Source organism: Vipera ursinii (assembly GCF_947247035.1).
Source record: "Vipera ursinii genome assembly, chromosome: 7".
NCBI classification, from domain to species: Eukaryota; Metazoa; Chordata; class Lepidosauria; order Squamata; family Viperidae; genus Vipera; species Vipera ursinii.
The window spans coordinates 71,333,798-71,359,235 of NC_139521.1; the positions used below are offsets into that span (position 1 = coordinate 71,333,798).

The following is a 25,438-nucleotide window of genomic DNA, read 5'->3' on the forward strand; positions in this document are numbered from 1 at the left end:
TATTGTAATTTGGTCTTTAAGAAATTTCAGAAACCAAAAAGCAAGTTAAACAGGGTGTTAGGTACATCGGTTTTTGAACACATAAAGCCAGCAGCTCTAAACCTTTGGTGGTGACACAAGGAAAACCTCATTAATCTTAGTATTCATCTAAAACAGGGGTAGGCAACCTTGGCTCTTTTATGACTCGTGGACTTCGACTCCCAGAATTCCTGGGCCAGCATGGCTCAGCTTGGAAACCTCTCCCTTTCCCCTCAGCATGGCTGGCTCAGGAATTCTGGGAGTTGAAGTCCACAAGTCATTAAAGAGCCTAGGCTGCTTTATGACTCGTAAACTTCAACTCCCAGAATTCCTGAGCCAGCATGGCTCAGCTTGGAAACTTTCCCTTTCCCCTCAGCATGGCTGACTCAGGAACTCTGGGAGTTGAAGTCCATAAGTCATAAAAGAGCCAAGGTTGCCTACCCCGACCTAAAAACATATATGGGAATGTCACTATGGAATGAGCGGAAAACCTTTCTCTGCAAAAGAAGCAATATAATGTTTTGTTACTTGAGCCTGACTTATCAGTCATAATTCCCTAGCTATAGGCATCCTCTCTTGTTTGTAGAGTTCTACTTTATGTCTGGGGTTTAATGTTTGGGTTTTATTATAATATTGCCAGTTCAAGTCAGTCATCATAGTCTTGCCTATGGCTTAAAATTCGGTGGGCAACATTTTTCCCCCCTGTTGTCATGGACAGTTATTTTGTTGGAGGCCACATGATGGGTGGAACTAAAATGAACTAGATCCAAAAGGAAATAGTGATGTTCATTCTCTCTCTGACATCCCTTTTTCCTGATAACCTCTTTCTTCTCTCTTAAGCAGTATCCTAGAGAAAAAGACAGATTATCTCCTCCATAAGGATTTCGATCTGTCTAAGTCCAGTCTCAGGAACATTGTTTGCTGTTCCCTGGTTTAAAATATTCAATATTTTTCTTAGTTCTTTACCACATAAAGGGTACAGTGGATACAGGTAGGCCGTGATTGATGATCACAATGGAGCACAGAATTTCTGTTGCCAAGCGAGACAGTTGTTAAGTGAGTTTTGCCCCATTTTACGACTTTTCTTGCCACAGTTGTTTAGTGAATCACTTTAGTTGTTGAGTTAGCAGCTCAGTTGTTAAGTGAATCTGGCTTCCCCATTGATTTTCCTTGTCAGAAGGTCGCAAAAGGGGATCACGTGACACTGTGACATTGCAACTGTCATAATTTTGATGAATTGATGAACGTGGGGAACGTCGCAATGGTCGTAAGTGTGAAAAATGGTCACAAGTCGCCTTTTTCAGTGCTGTTGTAACTGAACCATTGTCAGTTGAGAAGTACCTGCATATTTACTTCAAGCATGTTCTTAATGGCAGAATCAAGTAAGATCTAAGATGTTTGATGTTTGATGTTTATTTGATTTCTATACCGCCCTTCTCCCAAGGGACTCAGGGCGGTTCACAGGGCATATATAAATAGCAATACAAAAATTAAAAGAAAATTAAACCAATGCCCAATTAAAATACAACAATGATAGAATAATAAAAACCAATTAAAAAACCCATATTCCCCCATCAGGCCAGACCAGCTAATTCAAATAAGTGGGTCTTCAGCCCGCGACGGAAGGATCGAAGGTCCGATGCCATCCAGAGCTCAACCGGCAGTTGGTTCCATAATGCCGGAGCACCCACAGAGAAGTCCCTCCCCCTGGAGGCCACCAGTCGACATTCCCTGACCGGAGGCACCCTGAGGAGGCCCTCTCTGTGGGCACGCACAGGGCGGAGGGGAGTTGACGCCGGCAGCAGGTGGTCCTCGAGGTATCCCGGACCCATGCCATGTAAGGACTTAAAGATCATAACCAAGACCTTGAACCTCACCCGGAAGACAACTGGTAACCAATGCAGCTCGCGGAGCAAAGGTGTAACATGGGATTACCGGGAAACTCCCAAGACAACTCTCGCGGCCGCATTCTGTACCAGTTGGAGCCTCCGAGTAGTCTTCAAGGGAAGCCCCATGTAGAGAGCATTACAATAGTCTAGGCGAGAGGTCACGAGCGCATGAGTGACCGTACACAGGGCATCCCGGTCCAGATAGATGACTTTGGAACAGCTGACTTGTTATTCAGGTTAGTCATTTGTTCCCTGTATGGACTGTGTTTTGGTCATTTCATATCCATTTCATATCCATCCAGTGATAATTTCTTCTCGGGTGGCTATCTCAGTTTTTATGAAAATTATTCCAGATTAAACCTCATAAGCAGTAACGAGTGTCTCCAGGAACTGGAAATTGAAGTCTCTTTTTCCGTATTATCCTCATGGGAGGTAAATAAACTGTTTACAGTCGCTGCAAACTGAGGTTAGGGATTTTACTCCAGACTGACCTGTTTGTGGTCTTTTCAGACTAATCGGGGTTAGCAACAAAATATGCTGTCACCCTCTTTGCAAACATGCTGCCTTTGGAATCGGTCCATTACTCAGCTTGCAAATAATATGTGTATACCAAGTATTTAGCAGAATCCCTTCTCAATATTTTTTTTCCCTCTGACACTGGTGCTAAATATGCACGAAAGGGGTGCATTAAGGGGTACAGTCTCCCCATTCGGGAAATGGACCTCTTTGCAAAAAAAATAAAAATAAAATAAGCCTCTGCTAAAGCTGTTTTGAAACTGGCAAACGTCTGAGGTTGATCAGAAGCATGTTTACATCGCTTTGTGCCTGGAGGTGGATTTGACTCTCCCTGGTTAAGCAGAGATGAGACGTTGAGGACTTTGACTTTGGTTCTTTCTCCTGCATCAGCATCAGCAGCATCTATAAAGCATCTCGGGAATTGCTTGCCGTACGGCGAGAGCCAACGGGTCACATGAGCCTGAATTTTCATTTTAGTTCATTAGTCAGCCATTTTGGTCGACACCCTCTTTAACTGCGCACAATCCAATCCTATTATCCTTCTGAATCTGGGTTGATCGGAAGGGGGCAAGAGAGAGAGAGAGAGAGAGAGAGAGAGAGAGAGAGAGAGAGCAGCTGTAAACCTCAGTGGATCCTGGATATCTTTTTCTTCTCTTTGTGGTTATTGTTCTGTTCTTTTGCCATTTATTTATTTATTTTTTTAAAAAGACAAGGCTTTTTCTAAGAGACTGCAAAGGGGGCTGGTTTTTTGTCCCTCCCCCCCCTTCTTCTCCTGATGCAGAGGCCGTGCGCGAAGGGGTTATTCAGGAGTAACAGCTCCTAGTCACATCGGGCCGTGCGGGTGTGCAGCCTTGCAGAAGAAAACCGGAGAAAGGGGAAACAGCTGAGAAGGGGGTCTCTTTCCCCCCCCTTCCCCTCTGCCTCGCTTTCCTCAAAACTAGTGCATTGTCTGATCTGCAGAAAATCTTTCCCCAAGCCGGCCATCTGTTTGATTTTATTTATTTTTTATTTTTTGGTTCTCTTCGAGGGGAAGATTTCTTTTTTATGGTTTTGTTTTATTCTCGCTTGATTTTATTTTATTTTCCCCCACATCGGCTTTATTGTTGTATCCGCTGAGTCATCATGTCCGCGCTGACGCCTCAAAGCGATACGCCGACTCCCACCACAGACAAGATCACCCAGGCTGCCATGGAAACGATCTATCTGTGCAAATTCCGGGTGTCTATGGATGGAGAATGGCTCTGCTTGAGGGAATTGGATGACATCTCTCTTACGCCTGACCCCGAACCGAGTCAAGAAGGTACGGTTTGCCCGACCTGCCAGCCAACCCTGGTTGTTGCGGTGCAAAGCGGTAGGGTTTTGATGTTTGCCTTCCCAGCATACAACCCCCCCCCCCCGTGTGTAGCCGTTTCACTGTACGTGGAATAACCTTATTTCATTTGAACGTGGACTGTGCTGTTGATTCTGATTGTTTTAAAAAAAGTCGTTTTGTGGAAAGCGGAAAGGCTGGCTAAAGACGAAGGTCAACAGTGGGAAAAATGGTTGGCTTCCCTTGGCTTATTCTGTTTTTTTAGGCACCTGAGCTCTTTGCAGCAAGAGCTAGCAGAATAAGCTGAGGCTGTGCCTTCCTCTTCTGCACTGGAAAGAAAATTCATCCTGACATTTAAAGATGGAATTTCAGCCTCCTAAACTATTTTTATTATTATTATTTTTTTTAGCAAAAGGGGTTCATTTTTCATAGAGGACAATGGCCAAAAATAATGAGGTTAGGTGCAACCTAACCTACTATTATTATTATTTTTTTTAGCAAAAGGGGTTGATTTTTCATAGAGGACAATGCCCAAAATAATGGGGTTAGGTGCAACCTAAACCGCTATTATTTTTTGAGCAAAAGGGGTTCATTTTTCATAGAGGAAAATGGCCAAAAATAATGGGCTTAGGTGCAATAATGTAATTACATTATTAATTAATGTGTATGTAATGGGGTGAGGTATAATAATGAGGTTAGGGGACGAGGCTAGAACATATGAAGGAACGGTTGCAGGAATCTGGTATGTCTGGTATAATGAAGAGAAGGACTAGGGGTGACATGACAGCAGTCTTCCAGTGTCTCAGGGTTTGCCACAAAGAAGAGGGAGTCAACTTATTTTCCAAAGCACCTGAAGGCAGAACAAGAAACAATGGATGGAAACCAATCAAGGAGAGAAGCAACCTAGAACTAAGGAGAAATTTCCTGACAGTGAGAACAATTAATCAGTGGAACAACCTGCCTCCAGAAGTTCTGGGTGCTCCATCACTGGAGGTTTTTAAGAGATTGGACAATCAGAATATCATAGGGTTTCTGCTTGAGCAGGGGGTTGGACTAGAAGACCTCCAAGGCCCCTTTCAACTCTGTTTTATTCTGCTGAAGCAGATGATTTTTTTTTTTAAAAGTATGCCACCTTTGGGTATAAAAGGAATGATATAGTTTAACATTTAGATGGTGTAAATTGATAACGTGTCCTTTGGGGCTTTAAGCGAGACTTCCTGGTGGCTGGCTTTGACAGGAGAGGAAAGAAGTAGGAAATTATAGAGGAGACAGGAATATTATTTATTGTGTGACAAGGGGATACAGGAAATGGAATTGTGAGCAGTAAACAGGGTGTGTTATTGAATCTCTGGTTTAAGGATTTCATTTTAAAATCAGGAAGTACCCGGTGAAGGTGATTTGAATTTAGTTCCCCTTTTAAATCTCTGCCGGCTGCTTTTGTGTCATAACATCTGTTTTGAAGCAAAATGAAAGCATTTAATCTTTTGCAATCTCATGCCCCAGTGTAATAATATTCACAGGTGTGGAATCCACCTGCTGTTTGACAATTATCACAATGGGCAACTCTGAGTTACCTGAGCCCTTTTCAAGGTGAGGGTAATCTCTTGTATAAAATCCAAAACTAATTGAGGTGGGTCTCATTCCTTACTTTCACACAAGAGTAGCCAGTTTATTTTTTATTTCTTTGTTTGGTTTGCACCTCTGACCTACACGTGAAGCACAGGATCTTTGCTCAGTTGCCATCTTCTGTGGCTTTCCCACAGGTGCTTTTTCCAAGAGGCAACTGGACTTTCTTTGTTTTTCCTTGAAGATGTTTCGCTTCTCACCCAAGAAGCTTCTTCAGTTTTGACTGAATGGCTGGGAATGGAAGTATTTATATTCCTTGCAGTCTTCTGTTCGTTAGCACTCTTTCTGAGAGTTGCTGAGGCCACTTTGAGGTTGATTTGGGTCCTCAGGGTCACCTGAATACATGTAGCCCTTGACTTACGACCACAACGTTTCTGTTGCTAAGTGAAACATTTCTGAAGTGAATTTTGCCCCCATCTTACGACCTTTAAGCCAGTCACTGCAGTTCTTCCATTAGTAACCTGGTTGTTAAGTGAATCTGGCTTCCCCTTTGACTTTGCCTGCCAGAAGGTCGCAAAAAGGTGATCACATCACCCTGGGACACTGCAACTGTCATAAATATAAATCAGTTGCCAAGCGTCCGAATTTTGATCATATGATCATGGGGATGTAAGAGTGAAAAATGGTCATAAGTCACTTTTTTCAGTGCCATTGTCACTAAACGAGTGGTTGTAAGTCAAGGACTAACTGTAGTGCAAATTTGGTGTGGAACCTTATTGGGACTGTGTTGTAGACTGGAGATAGATGATGTTGTAGCCCTCCCCCTCTGTTGAGAGAGGGCTGTTCGGTTTTAGTATAGATGGCCTCTTTGACCCCTCTTTCAAAGCAGCAGCCCTCTCTGTCCAGAATATGGACTTTGCTGTCTTCAGAAGAGTAGCCTTTGTTTTTCAAACGCAGATGGGCTGCTGAATTCAGATTGAATTGAAAAAGCACCTTTGGGATAACCATGTCCTGGAGGGCTGAGAATCTCCATAGACACTTATGTGGCTTTGTTTTTCTAATCTCTGCTTCTAGCTGAGAAGGTTTTTTTCCGGAAGGTTTGGATCCCTCATACACCATATACCGTAATAATAATAATAATAATAATAATAATAATAATATAATAATAATAATAATAATAATTTGGAAGGGACCTTGGAGGTCATCTAGTCCAACCCCCTGCTCAGGCAGGAAACCCTATACCATTTCAGACAAATGGCTGTCCAGTCTCTTCTTAAAAATTTCCAGTGTTGGAGCATTCACCACTTCTGGAGGCAGGTTGTTCCACTGGTTAATTGTTTTCATTGTCAGGAAGTTTCTCCTTAGTTCTAGCTTGCTTCTCTCCTTAACTAGTTTCCATCCATTGCTTCTTGTCCTGCCTTCAGGTGCTTTGGAGAATAGCTTGACTCCCTCTTCTTTGGGGCAGCCCCTGAGATATTGGAACACTGCTGTCACGTCACCCCTCACCCTTCTCTTCATTAAACTACACATACCCAATTCCAGCAACCGTTCCCTATATGTTTTAGCCTCCAGTCCCCCAATCATCTTTGTTGCTCTTCTCTGTACTCTTTCTAGAGTCTCAACATCTTTTTTACAATGTGGTGACCAAAACTGGGTGCAGTATTCCAGGTGTGGCCTTACCAAGGCATTGTAAAGTGGTATTAGTATGTGATCTTGATTCTATCCCTCTGTTAATGCAGCCTAGCACTGTGTTGGCTTTTTTGGCAGCTGCAGCACACTGCTGGCTCATATTTAAGTGATTGTCCACTAGGACTCCGAGATCCCTCTCACAGTTACTGCTATTGAGCAAGGTACCACCTATAGTATACCTGTGCATTTGATTTTTCCTGCCTAAATGTAGAACCTTACTTTTTTCACCATTGAATTTCATTTTGTTAGATAGCGCCCAGTGTTCGACTCTGTCCAGATCCTCCTGTATCTTAAGCCTGTCTTCTGGAGTATTGGCTATTCCTGCCAGCTTGGTGTCGTCTGCAAATTTGATGAGTTCCCCATCTATCCCCTCATCCAAATCGTTGATGAAGATGTTGAAGAGCACTGGGCCCAGAACAGAGCCCTGGGGCACCCCACTACTCACTTCCTTCCATGTAGATGCATTGGCCATAAATTACAGGCTCTAGATAAGCAGTGTCCTACTTTGCTTGGGGAAGTTACACACTATAGGAAATCTAATTTTATCATACGGTTAGAGCCCTCACGAACACTTCCCACCCTTTGAGGATTATTCAGTTCTTACCTGGAAAGGCAGATAAGAGGAAGTGGAGGGTAAGCAAATGAAAACGAGCAAATGATTTCAATATATGGAAACTGCATTTCGCAGGAGATTACCCTGCACTTCAATTTCTGTTTAATTCTTCACTGTACTATCAGCCCCATTCTACTTTCTACCTGCAAACGTTGAAAAGGATGTATTTAAGAGGCCACTTTCTCTTCAACTCAGATCTCAGCTTGGATGTGTTTTTTTTTGTTTTAAAAGGATTTGTTTATACACATTTCTTTGTGACGGACCCTGGTGTTGCTTGATTTCTAATAAATATATCGTAGGCCCGTTGTAACTTTGAACAGTTGCTAAGTCACTCACTGGTCATTAGATTTTTGCTCAGCGGTGAAACATGGAAGGGGGGAAACCAAGGGCCCTCACTGTATTATTTTCCTATTTTTTTTTCCCACAAGAAAATCACTCTCTTCATTATTTAGATGGTGGAAAGCTTTGCACGCCTCAAAGTTGTGAATTATTTACCACAGCGTGATTCTCAGTAAAGGCAGCTAAGAGGTAACAATAAGTTCACAGAATGTATAATGGAGCCAGCACAGAATACAGCAAGATGGAAAGTCAAAGGCTATTTTAAACAGTGCAATTTACCTAATGTTAATCCTGCTATTTCCAGGATTTATTTTCTCATATCCAAACACTTGATTTTTTTTAATCAATTAATGGATCGCCAGGCATATAAACTTGCAGCCATTCCTTTTTTTAAAAAAAGAATGTATTGTAGAAGTAGCTTGGAATCAACTATGCCAAATGCTTTCAACTTTCACCCTTACAAAATAGTGTTGTGTTGTGCATTCCAGAAAGTCATTGTAAACAATGCTGCCTCGCTTTTTAAATTACTTGATTTATATGGATTTATCTATTTATTTGATTTATCTGCCGCCCGTCTCATCTGGAAGTGACTTACAAATGTGACAAGCCAGTAGATATTTAAATGATAAAACAATAAATAACGATAGTAATAAGCGCAGTTAAAAGATGAGGAGAAGCGGAGCACAAAGTACGTGGAGTCCGCGAATTACAGCCACAGTTGAGCCGAAAATTTCCACTACTAAGAAACACAGTTATTAAGTGAATTTTGCCTCATGTTACGACCTTTCTTGCCACCGTTGTTAAGTGAATCGCTGCAGGTGTTAAGTTAGTTACACGGTTGTTAAATGAATTTGGCTTCCCCCTTTGACTTCGCTTGTCGGAAGGTTGCAAAGGTTGATTTACAGGACCCTGTGACGTTGTCATAAATATGAATCAATTACCAAGTATCTGAATTTTGATCACGTGACCATGGGGACGCTGCAGCGATCGTAAACGAAAGCGGTCATAAGTCAGTTTTTTCAGTGTTGTTGTAACTTTGTAAAGGTAAAAGGTAAAGGTTCCCCCGCACATGCGTGCTAGTCGTTTCCGACTCTAGGGGCCGGTGCTCATCACTGTTTCAAAGCCGAAGAGCCAGCGCTTGTCCGTGGACATCTCCATGGTCATGTGGCCGGCATGACTAGACGCCAAAGGTGCACGGAACGTTGTTACCTTCCCACCGTAGTGGTCCCTATTTTTCTACTTGCATTTTTACGTGCTTTCGAACTGCTAGGTTGGCAGAAGCTGGGACGAGTAACAGGCGCTCACTCTGTTACGCGGCACTCGGGATTCGACCCGCCAAACTGCCGACCTTCTGATCGACAAGCTCAGCGTCCTAACCCACTGAGCCACCGCGTCCCTGTTGTAACTGAATAGTCACTAAATGAATGGTTGTAAGTTAAGGACTATCTGTATTGGGGGGGGCTTTTCTTAATCCAATAGCCACTTCCAGATTGGTGGACCTCTTTATTAGGACCCCTGGCCAACTGACAGAGCCCTATCTTCAGGCCCTTGGGAAGAAGGTCAAAAGGGTGGCTGTGGATATCACCTCAGGATGTTCCAAAGGGTAGGAACCACAGCGGAAAAGTCTCTTTTCCCAGACCCCGCCTTGACGGACAGGTCCTCAGCGTGGCCCTTCTAGCCCAGTTGGGAAAGTTGGGAAGAGACAGTTTCTTACATAACCTGGACCCAAAATAATAATCCCAAGGTGTTCGATCAAACAAAACGTATTTCATTTTGATTCTATGGAACAACCTAAATCGTGTAGTTCATCCTTCCTTCCTTAGGAATAGAATAGAATAGAACAGAGCTGGAAGGGACCTTGGAGGTCTTCTAGTCCAGCCCCTGCTTAAGCAGGAGAACTTATACCATCTCAGACAAGTGACTGTCTAGCCCAGAGGTATCAAACTGTCGGGTTGTAGATACTGTTGACTCAGTATCTCACATGTCTCTGAGCTCATTCCAATTAGCCTTGCCAAGGACTGCCAGGATCCAGCTAGATAAGAGAGACACTGCCCTGACTTGGGATGTTCGTGTTCTGTACCAGCCTGCTACCGGCCTTGCAGAAAAGGCAACCCCTTTACAGACGGCAAGAGGCTGGAATACGTCTGCCAAATTTATTACAAAAACAAACAAGACACGAACCAAGATACCGGAGCTTTGAAACACTATCTGAGCAGTTGCTTTCAGCAAACCAGCCCTCCCCACACAAGTCCTTTATAAAGAGTTCAGGGCGTGGCTTCTCTCTCCCTCCTTCCGAGAAGCCCCATTGCCTTCCTCTGTTTACTCCTACTTGACTGCCTCCTGCGTCGGGCGTCCTTGAACAGGGCCAGCTGTGGGTCATCTTCATCCACGCTGTCAGGCTCACACAGCTGGGTCTCCACCAGGTGGGAGGGGCCTGGCTGGGGGCTCTGCGGAGCCTCAAAGCCATCATCAGCAAGTTCTTCAACACCCCCCTCCTCCCCCTCATCTGAGTCATCCGACCCAACTGCCAAACCCACAGGCTGACCCTGAATCACAACAGTTCGGATGTTCTCTAAGATTGACTAGGGAGTACACCAATAAACAATGCTTTTGCTGTGCGTAGTTTCCTGCTTGTTAAACTGTATAAATACAATAAACTCTGCATAGGCAGACAGACGTATTTGGGACACCCTGCGTTGACTGGTCTCTGAATCCCACACCGGGTCATGAAGAAACCGCGCCCACCCCATTGCCAGCAATGGGGGGAAAGCTCCTATATGTCGCACGACGTCACGTGATGTCACGAGTTTGACGTGTCTGGTCTAAGTCTCTTCTTAAAAATCTCCTGTGAGATTTCTGGTGGCAAGCTGTTCCACTGGTTAATTGTCCTCACCGTTAGGAAGTTTCTCCTTAATTCTAGGTTGCTTCTCTCTTTGATCAGTTTCCAACCATTGTTTCTCGTACTTCCCTCTGGGGCTTTGGTGAACAACCTGCCCCCCCTCTTCTTTGTGGCAGCCCCTCAAAAACTGGAATACTGCTATCATGTCTTCCCCATTTCTTTTTTTCTTTAGACTAGCCAAACCCAAGTTAAGACAAATAGACAAGGTTTTGTCTTGTGAATTTCAGTATCTTGAAATTTAATTCATCATCCTCCCAATTCATCCTCCTCCCAGGATTTATCATCTTTTTCAGGCTTGACCGTTAGAGTTCATTTCTGGAAGAAACGCCCTTCGTAATATTTCTTAGATTCCCTCAAGAAGTAGCGAAGAAGGCTGATTAAATGCAGAAGCTGGAATTGGAAAAACCAACCCAGATGAATGGACGTTATTTGTTTTTATATATAAATGTTTTATTAGTCTTAAGGAAAGATTAATAAAGAAAAATCTCCCATCAAGTTGACTTTGGCTCCTGGTGGTGGCGACTTCATGGACTCAACCATCTTTCTCTTGACAACAAATGGAAGTAGCTTGCTAGTGCAGGCACTCCTTGACTTACAACTTTACAACGTTTATTGACCATTCAAAATTTCGGTGGCACTGAAAAAAAATAACACATTACCCTTTTTCACACTTCTAGCCGTCACAGCATCCCCGTGGTCATGTGATCAAAATTCGGACACTTGGCAACTGGCCGGTATTTATGACAGTTGCAGTGTCAGAGGATCATGGGATCCCCTTTTGCAACCAGATGGATTGGATGGTGCTACTAACTTAACAACTGTAGTGATTTACTTAATTGTGGCAGGAAAAGTGCTAAAATGGAGCAAAACTCACTTAACTTGCTTAGCGACGGAACTTTTGGACTCAGTTATGTTCATAAGCTGAGAACTAGCTGTGAAGTGAAATCTCTTTTTCTTTCTCTATAGCTATCAATCCTGATACTTCTCGTCCCTAATTCTGACTTTTATCAGTTGCCATATCATTAAAATTTCAGCAATCATCTGCTTGGCCATTGATCAATGACCAGTATTTTGACTAGTTTGAAAAACATGTGCTTGTATCATTATAAGAGCTAAGTAGCCAAGCTATAAATCTATTTAGGTCATCTTTATTTGTGTTGTGATTCAGGGTCAGCCTGTGGGTTCGGCAGTTGGGTCGGACGACTCAGAGGAGGAGGAGGGGGTTTGAAGACCTTGCTGAGGGGGTTGAAGATCTTGCTGATGAGAGCCCTCAGCCAGGCCCCTCCCACCTGGTCACCACGGAGACCCAGCTGTGTGAGCCTGACAGCGTGGATGAAGATGACCCACAGCTGGCCCTGTTCAAGGACGCCCGACACAGGAGGCAGTCAATTAGGAGTAAACAGAGGAAGGCAATGGGGCACCTCGGAAGGAGGCAGAGAGAAGCCACGCCCTGAACTCTATATAAGGGGAATGTGTGGGGGGGGGCTGGTTTGCTGAAGGCAACCGCTTGGATAGTTCATGTTTCTTAAAGCTCCTGTTTCTTGGTTTGTCTTGTTCCGTTTGTTTTTGTAGTAATAAATTTGGCAGGCGTAATTCCAGCCTCTTGCCTTCTTGTAAAAGGGGTTGTCCCTGCCTTTTCTGCAGGGCCGGTAGCAGGCTGGTACAGAACAATTTGCAAGGTATATGGACTAATATTTATTCTAAATTTCCATTCTAAATTTCCGGAAGCTGTTAAAATTTAATTAGTCTAGCTGTTAATCAAATTGTTGTTGTTAGCTGCGAAGTCGTGTCCGACCCATCGCGACCCTATGGACTACATTCCTCCAGGCCTTCCTGTCCTCTACCATCTTCTGGAGTCCATTTAAGCTCACGCCTACTGCTTCAGTGACTCCATCCAGCCACCTCATTCTCTGTCGTCCCCTTCTTCTATTGCCCTCGATCTTTCCCAGCATTAGGCTCTTCTCCAGTGAGTCCTTCCTTCTCATTAGGTGGCCAAAGTATTTGAGTTTTAGCTTCAGGATCTGGCCTTCTAAAGAGCAGTCAGGATTGATCTCCTCTAGGACTGACCGGTTTGATCGCCTTGCAGTCCAAGGGACTCGCAGGAGTCTTCTCCAGCACCATAGTTCAAAGGCCTCAATTCTTTGGCGCTCAGCCTTTCTTATGGTCCAACTTTCACTGCCATACATTGCTACTGGGAAGACCATAGCCTTGACTATACGTACTTTTGTTGACAGGGTGATGTCTCTGCTTTTTAGTGTGCTGTCTAGATTTGCCATGGCTTTCCTCCCCAGGAGCAAGCGTCTTTTAATTTCTTGGCTACAGTCCCCATCTGCAGTGATCTTGGAACCCAGGAAAATAAAATCTGTCACTACCTCCATTTCTTCTCCATCTATTTGCCAGGAATTGAGAGGGCCAGATGCCATGATCTTGGTTTTCTTAATGTTAAGTTTCAACCCAAGTTTTGCACTCTCCTTCTTCACCCGCAACAAGAGGCTCTTTAGTTCTTCTTCACTTTCTGCCATTAGAGTGGTATCATCTGCGTATCTTAGGTTGTTGATATTTCTTCCGGCAATCTTAATTCCAACTTTTGATTCATCTAGCCCTGCCTTTCTCATGATGTGCTCTGCATATAAGTTAAATAGGCAGGGCGACAGTATACAGCCTTGCCGGACTCCTTTCCCAATTTTGAACCAATCAGTGGTTCCATGTCCAGTTCTCACTGTTGCTTCTTGACCCGCATATAGTTTTCTCAAGAGACAAATAAGATGGTCTGGTACTCCCATCTCTTTAAGAACTTGCCACAGTTTGTTATGATCCACACAATCAAAGGCTTTAGCATAGTCAATGAAGCAGAAGTAGACGTTTTTCTGGAACTCCCTAGCTTTCTCCATGATCCAGCGTATGTTGGCAATTTGATCTCTAGTTCCTCTGCCTCTTCGAAATCCTGCCTGTACTTCTGGTAGTTCTCGATCCACATACTGCTGAAGTCTAGCTTGTAGGATTTTAAGCATGACTTTACTAGCATGAGAAATGAGTGCAATGGTGCGATAGTTTGAACATTCTTTGGCACTGCCTTTCTTTGGAATTGGAATGTAAACTGATCTTTTCCAATCCTGTGGCCACTGTTGAGTTTTCCAAATTTGCTGGCAAATTGAGTGTAGCACTTTTACTGCACTGTCTTTTAAGATTTTGAATAGCTCAGCTGGAATACTGTCACCTCCACTAGCTTTGTTGTTGCTCAGCTTTTCTAAGGCCCACTTCACTTCACATTCTAGGATGTCTGGCTCGAGGTCAGTGACCACCTCATTGTGATTATCAGGGACATTAAGCTCATTCTTGTATAGTTCTTCTGTGTAATTTTGCCACCTCTTCTTAATCTCTTCTGCCTCTGTTAGGTCCCTGCCATTTTGGTCCTTTATCATGCCCATTTTTGCATGAAACGTTCCCTTCATCTCTCCAATTTTCTTGAAAAGATCTCTGGTCCTCCCTATTCTATTGTTTTCTTCTATTTCTTTGCACTGTTTATTTAAGAAGGCATTCTTATCTCTTCTAGCTATTCTCTGGAATTCTGCATTCAATTGGGCATATGTATGTTTTTCTCCCTTGCCTTTCGCTTCCCTCCTTTCCTTAGCTATTTGCAAAGCTTCCTCAGACAGCCATTTTGCTTTCTTGCATTTCTTTTTCTTTGGGGTGGTTTTGGTTGCTACCTGTTGTACAATGTCACGAACCTCTGTCCATAGTTCTTCAGGCACTCTGTCTATCAGATCTAATCCCTTAAATCTATTTGTCACCTCTACTGTATATTCAACAGGGATATGATTTAATTCATACCTGAGTGGCCTAGTGCTTTTCCCTACTTTCTTCAGTTTAAGCTTAAACTTTGCAAGGAGAAGCTCATGGTCTGAGCCACAGTCAGCTCCTGGTCTTGTTTTTACTGACTGTATAGAGCTTCTCCATCTTTGGCTGCAGAGCATATAGTCAATCTGATTTCTGTGTTGACCGTCTGGTGATGTCCATGTGTAGAGCCGTCTCTTGGGTTGTTGGAAAAGAGTGTTTGCTATGACCATCGTATTCTCTTGACAAAATTCTATCAGCCTGTGCCCTGCTTCATTTTGTACTCCAAGGCCAAACTTGCCTGTTATTCCAGTTATCTTTTGGCTTCCTACTTTAGCATTCCAGTCCCCCATGATGATAAGGACATCATTTTTTGGTGTTAGTTCTATAAGGTGCTGTAGGGCTTCATAGAACCGGTCAATTTCATCCTCTTCAGCACTGGTGGTTGGGGCATAGACTTGGACTACTGTGATATTGAATGGTTTGCCTTGGATTCGAACTGAGATCATTCTGTCATTTTGAGGATTGTATCCCAGTATTGCTTTTCCTACTGTTTTATTGACTATGAAGGCTACTCCATTTCTTCTGAGGGATTCTTGCCCGCAGTAGTATACCTGATGGTCATCTGAATTAAATTCACCCATTCCTGTCCATTTTAGTTCGCTGATACCTAAGATGTCGATGTTCAGTCTTGTCATCTCTTGTTTGACCACATCCAGCTTTCCTTGATTCATGGATCTTACATTCCAGGTTCCTATGGAGAAAAAATCTTTACAGCATCGGACTTTCCTTTCACCACCAGACACATCCACAGCTGAGCGTCCTTTCGGCTTTGGCCCAGTCGCTTCATTCTTTCTGGCGCTACTAGTACTAGCCCTCTGCTCTTCCCCAGTAGCATATTGGACGCCTTCCGACCTGAGGGGCTCATCTTCCAGCATCATATCGTTTTGCCTTTTGGTACTGTCCATAGGGTTTTCATGGCAAAGATACTGGAGTGGTTTGCCATTTCCTTCTCCAGTGGATCAGGTTTTGTCAGAACTCTCAGCTATGACCTGTCCGTCTTGGGTGGCCCTGCACGGCATAGCTCATAGCTTCATTGAATTACGCAAGCCCCTTCGCCACGACAAGGCAGTAATCCGTGAAAGGGGTTAATCAAATACTTAGTTGAAATTAGTATTTATCATAGCAGCTGAAACGATATTGTTTTGTCAGATAATATCTTCCACGTTTTGTGCAGTTACTGGCTTCACACACTGAACTAAGCCACAGTGTCATTTACTTGCTTTTGTTTTAGCAAATTATGTGAATTTATTATTAAGGTTTTCAGAGAGCTACGACTTATTGATGGATTTTGTTTAAGGAAAACATATTTGATATAACTCTACTTCAAATAATATTTGACATCTTCCCCCCCCCCTTTTTTTTTAACCGTGTGGATTGCTCTCAAGATGGGCTGCCTCTTAAGAAACTAATTTTAAGGAGACTCAGAACGTAAGCTGGTTTGCAATATTGAATTCTACCAGTTTGCAGCAACACGATAATCTTGTTTTATATGATAGGAAGCCAGGCTGTCTATTGGTGAACCTTTTGAGCTTGATGCATCAAAAATTTGGAAAATGCCTAATTTGACTGCTGCCACTCAAAAAGGCCAATCCATGGAGGTCCCCAAGAAGTCCAAGCCTTGGGGACTGGCTTGATTAAGTCCCGCTGCTTAGTGCTCTCCAGGATCTGCCACCCACACCTTACCTTCAGATGGTGCTTTTTTTTCTGTTGACAGGCCCCAACAATTTACCCAAGGCTGCTTCGAGTCATATGAGAATAATAATAATAATAATAATAATAATAATAATAATAATAATAATAATAATAAGAAGAAGAAGAAGAAGAAGAAGAAGAAGAAGAAGAAGAAGTTGGAAGGGACCTTGAAGGTCATCTAGTCCAACCCCCTGCTCAGGCAGGAAACCCTATACCATTTCAGGCAAATGGCTGTCCAGTCTCTTCTTAAAAGCTTCCAGTGTTGGAGCATTCACCACCTCTGGAGGCAGGTTGTTCCACTGATTAATTGTTCTCACTGTGAGGAAGTTTCTCCTTAGTTCTAGGTTGCTTCTCTCCTTGACCAGTTTCCATCCGTTGCTTCTTGTCCTGCCTTCAGGTGCTTTGGAGAGTAGCTTGGCTCCCTCTTCTCTGGGGCAGCCCCTGAGATATTGCAAGACTGCTATCATGTCACCCCCTCACCCTTCTCTTCGTTAAACTCCACATACCCAATTCCAGCAACCGTTCCCTATATGTTTTAGCCTCCAGTCCCCCAATCATCTTTGTTGCTCTTCTCTGCACTAGAGTCTCAACATCTTTTTCTTCATTCTTGAAGCAACTTTGGAGAATGGTCTCCTGAAAACTGCATGAAAGCACATCCTGTTCTCATATGATTTTTGGTGGGCCACGTGAGAGCAAGGCCCTCTTGCGCAACGTTTGAAGGGTCCGGAGGTCACCCGTTCTCAGGTAGCCTCTGAAAGTCATTTGAGGACAAAGCATATGTTCAAGAATAATTGTTGTCAGGTGTTGATGAAGACTGGCGTGTCACCCAAAACTTCATGGTGTGTCATCTTTCCCAGAATTCCTCAGCCAGCATGTCAAGAGTTGAAGCCCAAAGTCTTAAAAGTTGCCAAGGTTGGACAGCTCTGGTTTAAACAGTAGCATTCTTTACCATAAGCTGATTTGGAACTTAAGATTTCCGTCTGTGAATCTTCTTTCTAAGGAGAGAGCCTCATTAAACCCAGTGGGTTTTATGTTTTGAATAAACCTAAATGGCACCGCATAAAGATTTCCAAACCCAATTTCTGAGAAATCAATTAATTTAGATCAGGGGTCTTCAAACTTGGTCCTTTTATGACTTGTGGACTTCAACTCCCAGAATTCCAGCGTGTCTGGCTGAGGAATTCTGGGAGTTGAAGTCCACAAGTCATAAAAGGGCCAAGTTTGAAGACCCCTGATTTAGATGTATCCACGTAAAAGCATTTTACATTCGTCCCTCGGTACTCAACTGCTTTGAAACTTATCCAATTTGATACTCAATGCATTTTGATAAGTTCTAACTTGTGTGTTGATTACCACACAAACAATGAGAACCGGGACAAAATGTTTTCATCAAAATGAGTTGAGTATCAAATTGGATGAGTTTCAAAGCAGTTGACTACCAAGATACCACTATAAAATGCTTCCCTGTGACATTATTCCTTATGGGGGAAAAATGTTTGGTTTTTATGGTTTTGGGTAGTCATGCTTTCTGGAACCAATTAATGATGAGTACTGAGGTACCACTGTATATGATTTACATCAAATAAATACTTGTAAATTAAAAGGGATGCAATAATTTTTCCCGCTGTCATTTAGAATCAAATTATAATGTATAAAGAAAATGTTTACAGGCAAGGAATTGTCAAGATACTGAAATGTGCCTGTTTTATTCCGCTAAAAATAGGGAAGGATTTGTTTAGATTAAGAAAATCTAAGTCTCATCTTAGAGCAAATTGATGTATACCTGACAATAGATGTCACTGAATTTAATGGTATTTATTCCTGAGTAATCATGAATGGTATGATAGTTTGAGGTTTTTCCTGTCATAATTTTCTCCAGAAATTTCTAATCTCTGCTCCTTACCCACCAAGGAAAGATACAGTGATCTGTCAAGCAGCTGTCTAGCGGATTAAAAAAATTGATTGACTGATTAAAAAAAGAAAGCAAATGTGAAATATGACTTACACAGAGAAACATGCCCATAATATACACAGTTCATTAGATTCTGGCCTTTGCTTTTAGCTGTGAGTTTTAGCATTTTCATATTTGTTAGACGTACTTGCCAGTTACAAATTTCTTTTTCGACGTGAGAGTTGACAGTTGAGAAATTAATAGTAATCATTTATTTGAAAAACACCACAAAGTCCAAATCTAATTTAGCCTGCCTAGCTGTATTTGTATGTCATTTGTTTTAAAGGTTAACTTGATTGCTTTGAGAAACTGATTTATGTCTTACTCATAAAGGAGAATATTTGCAGCTCAGGATTGAAATGAGGGGTCCTTGGTGCTCTCTGAGCTTGGTGGTTTTCTTGCAGACGTTTCGTTACCCAACAAGGTAACATCATCAGTGCTAGCAGGGAGAGTAAACACCACTCCTTACCAGCACTAATGATATTACCTAGTTTGGGTAATGAAACATCTGCAAAAAAAAAAGGAAAGAAACCAAGCCCAGAGAGCACCAAGGACACCCCAATTTATCTCTCTCTCTTTTTTAAAAAAATACAATAATAAGAATAGTAAAGATAGTGGTAGCCATCAATAGCTAAAATATTCAGCGTTAACATCTTTAGCAAGTTCCTAAGAAAAGTGTTCCTGATGACGGAGTAAAATGGGAAAGAGTTGAGCTTGTATGCGGAGAATTCTCTTAATACTTGTTGAGTGTTAAGGAACACTCAGACATTGTTTAGACATTATGGATCATCTTCCCATTGGAGAGAACTCCTTGCTCTCCCTCTTCTGAATCCTGAGTTCCAGATCCTGCCTTGGAAATATCAGGTGGATAATTGAGGCATCTTCTCAGTACCTCAGGCAAAATGTGTGCGAGTAATGTTTATTTGAGTTCTGAGTTTCTCTCTTTTCTTCAGCAAGGGACCAATTCTGCAGAGCCCTCCCTCCCTCCCTCCCTCCCTCCCTCCCTTCCTTCCTTCCTTCCTTCCTTCCTTCCTTTCTTCCTCCCTCCCTTCCTCCCTCCCTCCCTCCCTCCCTTCCTTCCTTCCTTCCTTCCTTCCACCCACCCACCCTCCCTCCCTCCCTCCCTCCCTCCCTCCCTTCCTTCCTTCCTTCCTTCCTTCCTTCCTTCCTTCCTTCCTTCCTTCCTTCCTTCCTCTGTTTTTTAGGGTTCCTGTGGACTGTGTTAGAATGTCATGTCACAGATTCTATGTACTTAGAAGGAGGTTTCATGAATTTCACTGGGTTCAGGTGTGTTTACAATTCAGCTTTACAATTGTTTGAATATGGTGCAACATCACTGGCTGTAAAAGGTGGTCCTTAACTTACCACCACGACCAGAATTTAAATGCTAAGCAAGATGGTTGTTAAGTGACCATTTTATGACCTTATTTGCCAGGGTCATTAAGCACAAAACACTGCAGTTGTTAAATGAATCAAGTGGTTGTTAAGTGAATCTGGCTCTGCCCCCCCTCCCCTCCCCCAAATTTCTTGTCAGAAACCGGCTAGAAAGGTCGCAAACGACAATCACACGACAATTTCATCCTGCAGTTCTTGTTAACACAGGCTGGTTGCCAAGCACTCCAGTTTTGATCACATGACCTTGGGCAGGGGTAGGCAACCTTGGCTCTTTTATGACTCGGGGACTTCAACTCCCAGAATTCCTGAGCCAGCCATGCTGAGGGGAAAGGGAGAGGTTTCCCTGCTGAGCCATGCTGGCTCAGGAATTCTGGGAGTTGAAGTCCACGAGTCATAAAAGAGCCAAGGTGGCCTACCCCTGGCCTAGGCCTAGGCCCCTTCATGGCTCGTGGACTTCAACTCCCAGAATTCCTGAGCCAGCCATGCTGAGGGGAAAGGGAGAGGTTTCCAAGCTGAGCCAGGCTGGCTCAGGAATTCTGGGAGTTGAAGTCAAGTCACGAAGGGGCCATAGTTCCCCTATTCTGGCTCAGGAATTCTGGGAGTTGAAGTCCACAAGTCATAAAAGAGCCAAGGTTGCCTACCTCTGCCTTATGCAATATGGTTGAATGTGTACAGCACGGTTAAATTTTGGAAGCCAGGAAATGTGATTGTGTCATGTTTTCAAGTGATATCAGAGGGCAAAAATGAACACTTCCTGTGGAAAATAAAAACAGGAATTTGGGCCCAGCACTGAGCCAACATCTGCCTTTTGACAGTTGCAAGTTCATGCCTGTGTACGGATAAGATTATTAAAGCTTTTCTGCGGAAGGAAGCCAGGGTGGGCTAACGTGTTTAATCAACATTCAGTCTGACCTAGGAAGAAAGGCTTCCCACAAGGTGTTTTGGCTACTTTAACTGAGTTTGAATTAGGATCCCAGAAAGAAAAAAAAATGTATTATATCAGTAGGTTGAATGTTTCAGTGGCTCTTATTCACCAAGTTGGTCAATTATAGGGGATTTATACCTTCCTGTCTCTTTGGCACTTTCATTTTAATGGAACAAATCTAGCACAAGGGAGTCATAGGGGGGGTCATATTCATTCCATGGTGCTGTGCCGTTAATTTTACGACAAGAGTTCAAAAGCCAATAGGAATTGCTGCTGAGCGTGCCAAAATGTTGCACCGGCAAGTTGTCTGCAGCGAAGGCGAGTAGGCAGGAACTTTGCATCCCTCCCTGCTGCCCAACTACACCATCTCAACTAGGTAAGTAAGAGAGGACAAGGAGTGGGAGGTGGGTTCTGCGGAGTCCATGTGCACTCCTTCCTTGTGCTCACCCGTGTCAGCCAGGCTGGTGGCCTACCTGGTGCTGGACCTGTGCTATCATCGCCTCGCCCTACGCGCCTAAGTGGCCGCCCTGCATTGCCTGGCCCGCACCGCCTCTGCCGCCCGCACCGTGCAGCCCCGCCATATAGAGCGGGCCCTGCTGCTCCCACAGCACCAGCCGCGCCGGCTCTGGCCCTGGGGGGCAGCCCGCTGCCAACACCCCTCGCACCCGTGACCGCAGCTGCGCTGCCCCCCCACCTCCTGCGCCTGCCAAGATGAGAGTTCCGGCACCTTTTTTTTTTTGGAAAAAAGCACTGTTTAATATAGAGATAATGATTGTATGGTGCGAAATACCATACAATGGGATTTTTCTATTGAGCTCTCCAATAATTCTAAAAATTGTCGGAAACTGGTATATATATAACTTCTTGAAACATTCTGCTCCATAACAAGGCGGGTTACACATTCACTTGAATTACCTTCTTAAAAATAATTTAAAACTTAATATACCTAGTATCCTTTTTTGACTTAGTTAAAAAAACACCCATTCTTTCTTGTCGCTTTAATGCTCTGTGTTACTGTGCGGTATCGTAATTAAATTTGCTTTTAAAACTTTAAACCTTAAGATGATGTCAGTTTGTTTCCTGTGTGACAACCTGCCTTTCTGTTGTTCGTTTCCTTATCTTGAATTTTCTCCCCCCCCACCCCCCCAGTCTTTTCTTTGTATCATGGCTTCCATGACATTTTTCTTTCTTTTCCTTTTTTTTTTGCTGTTTGCAAAGACTCTTGGGAGGATTTGACAGATTTGGTGGAGCAATTGCGCGATGATGCAGAAGGTGCGTGCCACACCAACATCTTCCTGCTATTTTCTACATTCCATTTCCCATGGCTTTTATCGTCTTTGGAGCTGGGTCACCCGCTGCTTTCCGGGATTGTCACTGCAGGGTCCATGCATATCTGTGCCCCACCTTGTTCTGCGTTTTTCTCGGTTAAAATACACATTTTTCTCTTAAATGTTGTCGTTTCCATTGCATTCTTAATATGCACCCATACCTCCATTTATTTATTTTTATAGTTGGGGGCTACTGTTGGTCACAATCTTCATTGCAAATAAATTTAATAATAAATAAATAGACATAAAGTACATTCTATAGGTTGACACTGGAAACTCTCTTAAAGGCTAATGTATGCAGGTAGTCCTTGACTTCTGACCACAGCCGAGCCCAAACTCCCCTTTGATAAGTGAGACAGTTTATATAAGTGAGTTTGGGCCCATTTTGCAACCTTTCTCGCCACCCTGGTTAAGTGAATTTAACTTAAATTAAGAGAATCTTAGCAACTGCAGTTGTTGTGAGAAGGTTGTTAAGTGAATCTGGCTTCCCCGTGGACTTTAGTTGTCAGAAGGTCACAAAAAGTGGTGACATGGCCCCGGGACACTGCAACTGTCAGACGCATGAGTCAATTGCCAAGCATCCAAATTTTCATCATGTGACCGTGGGGATGCTGCAACGGTCATAAGTGTGAAAAACTGTCATAAGTCACTTTTCTCTGTGCTGTTGTAACTTTGAACGGTCACAAAATGAATGGCTGTTAAGTCGAAGTCTACCTACATACCAGAACTCCAGAAGCTGAACTCTCTCTTAGTATCTTGCTGTATACTTCTGTAGACAACGAAATTTCATTTTAATGTATGCCAACTAGTGTACATTCAAAGTGACAATAAAGTTATTAATCTATTCCAGGGGTAGGCAACCTTGGCTCTTTTATGACTCGTGGACTTCAACTCCCAGAATTCCTGAGCCAGCATGGCTCAGCTTGGAAACCTCTCCCTTTCCCCTCAGCGTGGCCGGCTCAGGAATTCTGGGAGTTGAAGTCCACGAGTCATAAAAGAGCCAAGGTTGCCTACCCCGTTCTATATTCTATTCTATTCTATTCTATTCTATTCTATTCTATTCTATTCTATTCTATTCTATTCTATTCTATTCTATTCTATTCTATTCTATTCTATTCTATTCTATTCTATTCTATTCCTAGTCCTAGTCCTAGTCCTAGTCCTATTTCTGTTCCATTCTACATACTTCGTGACTTACAACCATCCATTTAATGACTGTTCAAAGTTCGCCACAGTCATGGGATCAAAATTCAGGTGCTTGACCTCTGGCATGTAATTGCACTGTCCCGGGATCATGTGATCACCATTTGCAACCTTCCCAGCAGGCTTCCAACAAGCAAAGTCAATTGGGAAGCCAGATTCACTGAACAACTCCAGTGATTTGTTTAACAGTTGTGACAAAAACAGGGTCATAAAATCGGCCTTGTCTCACTTAAACAACCACCTTGATTAAGAACGGAAATTCTGATGCCAGTTGTGGTTACAAGCAGAGGGCTACCTGTAACCTGTTTTTCAACATGAAAGTCGATTAGTCCCTGAACATCCGGAACCAAAATCCTGAAAATAGCGTTAAATATATTAATAATCGATACAGCCCACGCTCCTGGCAACAGATAATAGAAGAGCTTTTTAAATCTGAACATTACTGGACTGGAGCAAACAAAACTTTTTAAAAACCTCAAAAAAACAAGAGCAAAGTGGAATGCTGGAATGTTTTCCGAAAGGGTTAGGGTCAACAGTACATTTATTCCAGGTTCAAGGATTCATTAAATGAGGACCCAGAATTTTGGGGGCAATTAAGCTGACTTTGTAATAATGCCGCTTGGGGTGTGTGTGTGAAAGCCCTAATAAGCAGGCATATACATAGAATGACGGCTACTGCTAAGCTTGTAAGCTGCCCTGAGTCTTCGGAGAAGGGCGGGATATAAATGGAATTAAAATAAAAAAATAAAAATAAATGGTATCTGTTGTAAACCTTTCGCTGCCTTACTGCTTCGGACAGGAAGGCGGTGCAGAGAGTGGTGAGGACGGCAGAAAAGATTATCGGCACTTCGCTCCCTTCGCTGCAGGATGTGGCATATAAGCGATGCTTGAGCAGGATCCGCAGGATTGTCTGGGACGCTACACGTTCCCCTCACGACCTATTTTCCTTGCTACCTTCTGGGAAGAGGCTTTGTTTTATCCATCCAGATTCAGTCACAGTTTTTTGCCTTCCATATAGCATCAACCTTGTGAACACTCAGGCTTCCTCTTTCTGCTAGGTATTCAAAATGGACAGTGATTAATATTTGTTTTTTGGTGTGTTTTTTTTGAAATTTTTTTTATTAAAAAAAAGTGGACATGATCCAACTTCCCTGGCTGCTATTAGTATTACCTTATGTTACAGAAAGAAAAACAGAAAGTTAAAATACGTTCTACGACAGGACAGAATGTAACAAACTGTACATATAACATCTGTAAATTTTTCGGTAAACCGTCTTTCAGTCGTCAACGCTGTATTTACATAACTTTCAGTTGTGTCCTGATATAGGTGCTAGTAAGAAGTCCTTATGTTATCAGCTAATCAATCGATAGTCATCTCAGCGATCCTCCTTGACTCTAACCAATCATACAAATTTTTCCAAATTTCATAATACTCTGTTTCAGTTTTGTTTTTAATCTCTAGAGTTAACCTGTCCATTTTGGCGCAGGATAAAATTTTATTTATTATTTCTTCTTCAGTGGGGATTAATATTTGTGTGTGTGTGTGTGTGTATCTATGTATGTATGGGTCTAGTATGGTGTGTTTGTATATATGATGTGTAAAGGTAAAGGTAAAGGTTCCCCCGCACATGCGTGCTAGTCGTTTCCGACTCTAGGGGCCGGTGCTCATCTCCGTTTCAAAGCCGAAGAGCCAGCGCTTGTCCGAGGACGTCTCCGTGGTCATGTGGCCGGCATGACTAGACGCCAAAGGCGCACGGAGCGCTGTTACCTTCCCACCGTAGTGGTCCCTATTTTTCTACTTGCATTTTTCCGTGCTTTCGAACTGCTAGGTTGGCAGAAGCTGGGACAAGTAACAGGCGCTCACTCTGTTATGCGGCGCTCGGGATTCAACCTGCCAAACTGCCGACCTTCTGATCGACAAGCTCAGCGTCCTAACCCACTGAGCCACCGCGTCCCTTTATATGATGTGTATACGTGTGTTATGTATGTGTATGGGGAGATACATACTTTCTTTTGAGAGCAGGCAACAGAATTTCATTTTTAATATGGGCCAGTGTGCTCACGGTAAAAAAAAAATGACAATAAAGGTTATCTTATCTTATGTGTACCCTTCATTCTTGACTGTTTCGTTTTTTGTAATACAAAAGGTTTTAAAAAACCTTTGACAAATGTTTGGTGCCACCCCCGTGCCTTTGTCTGCTTAGTTTCT

At 43.1% G+C, this 25,438-nt stretch overlaps 1 protein-coding gene across 7 annotated transcripts in view; it reads left to right on the top strand.

Annotated features, from left to right (window-relative positions):
- RUFY3 (RUN and FYVE domain containing 3) overlaps window positions 1-25,438 on the top strand; it is a 73,746-nt gene that overhangs the window by 9,455 nt on the left and 38,853 nt on the right. For 2 of the 7 annotated variants that reach the window (XM_083367150.1, XM_083367153.1), the window contains exon 1: window positions 3,012-3,723. The exons of the other annotated variants lie outside the window; for them this stretch is intronic. In XM_083367150.1, the coding sequence (XP_083223276.1) occupies window positions 3,546-3,723 (178 nt within the window). In that variant the 5' untranslated portion in view covers window positions 3,012-3,545. Of the gene's footprint in view, window positions 1-3,011; window positions 3,724-25,438 lie in introns of those variants that run through there. 7 annotated transcript variants of the gene reach the window in all.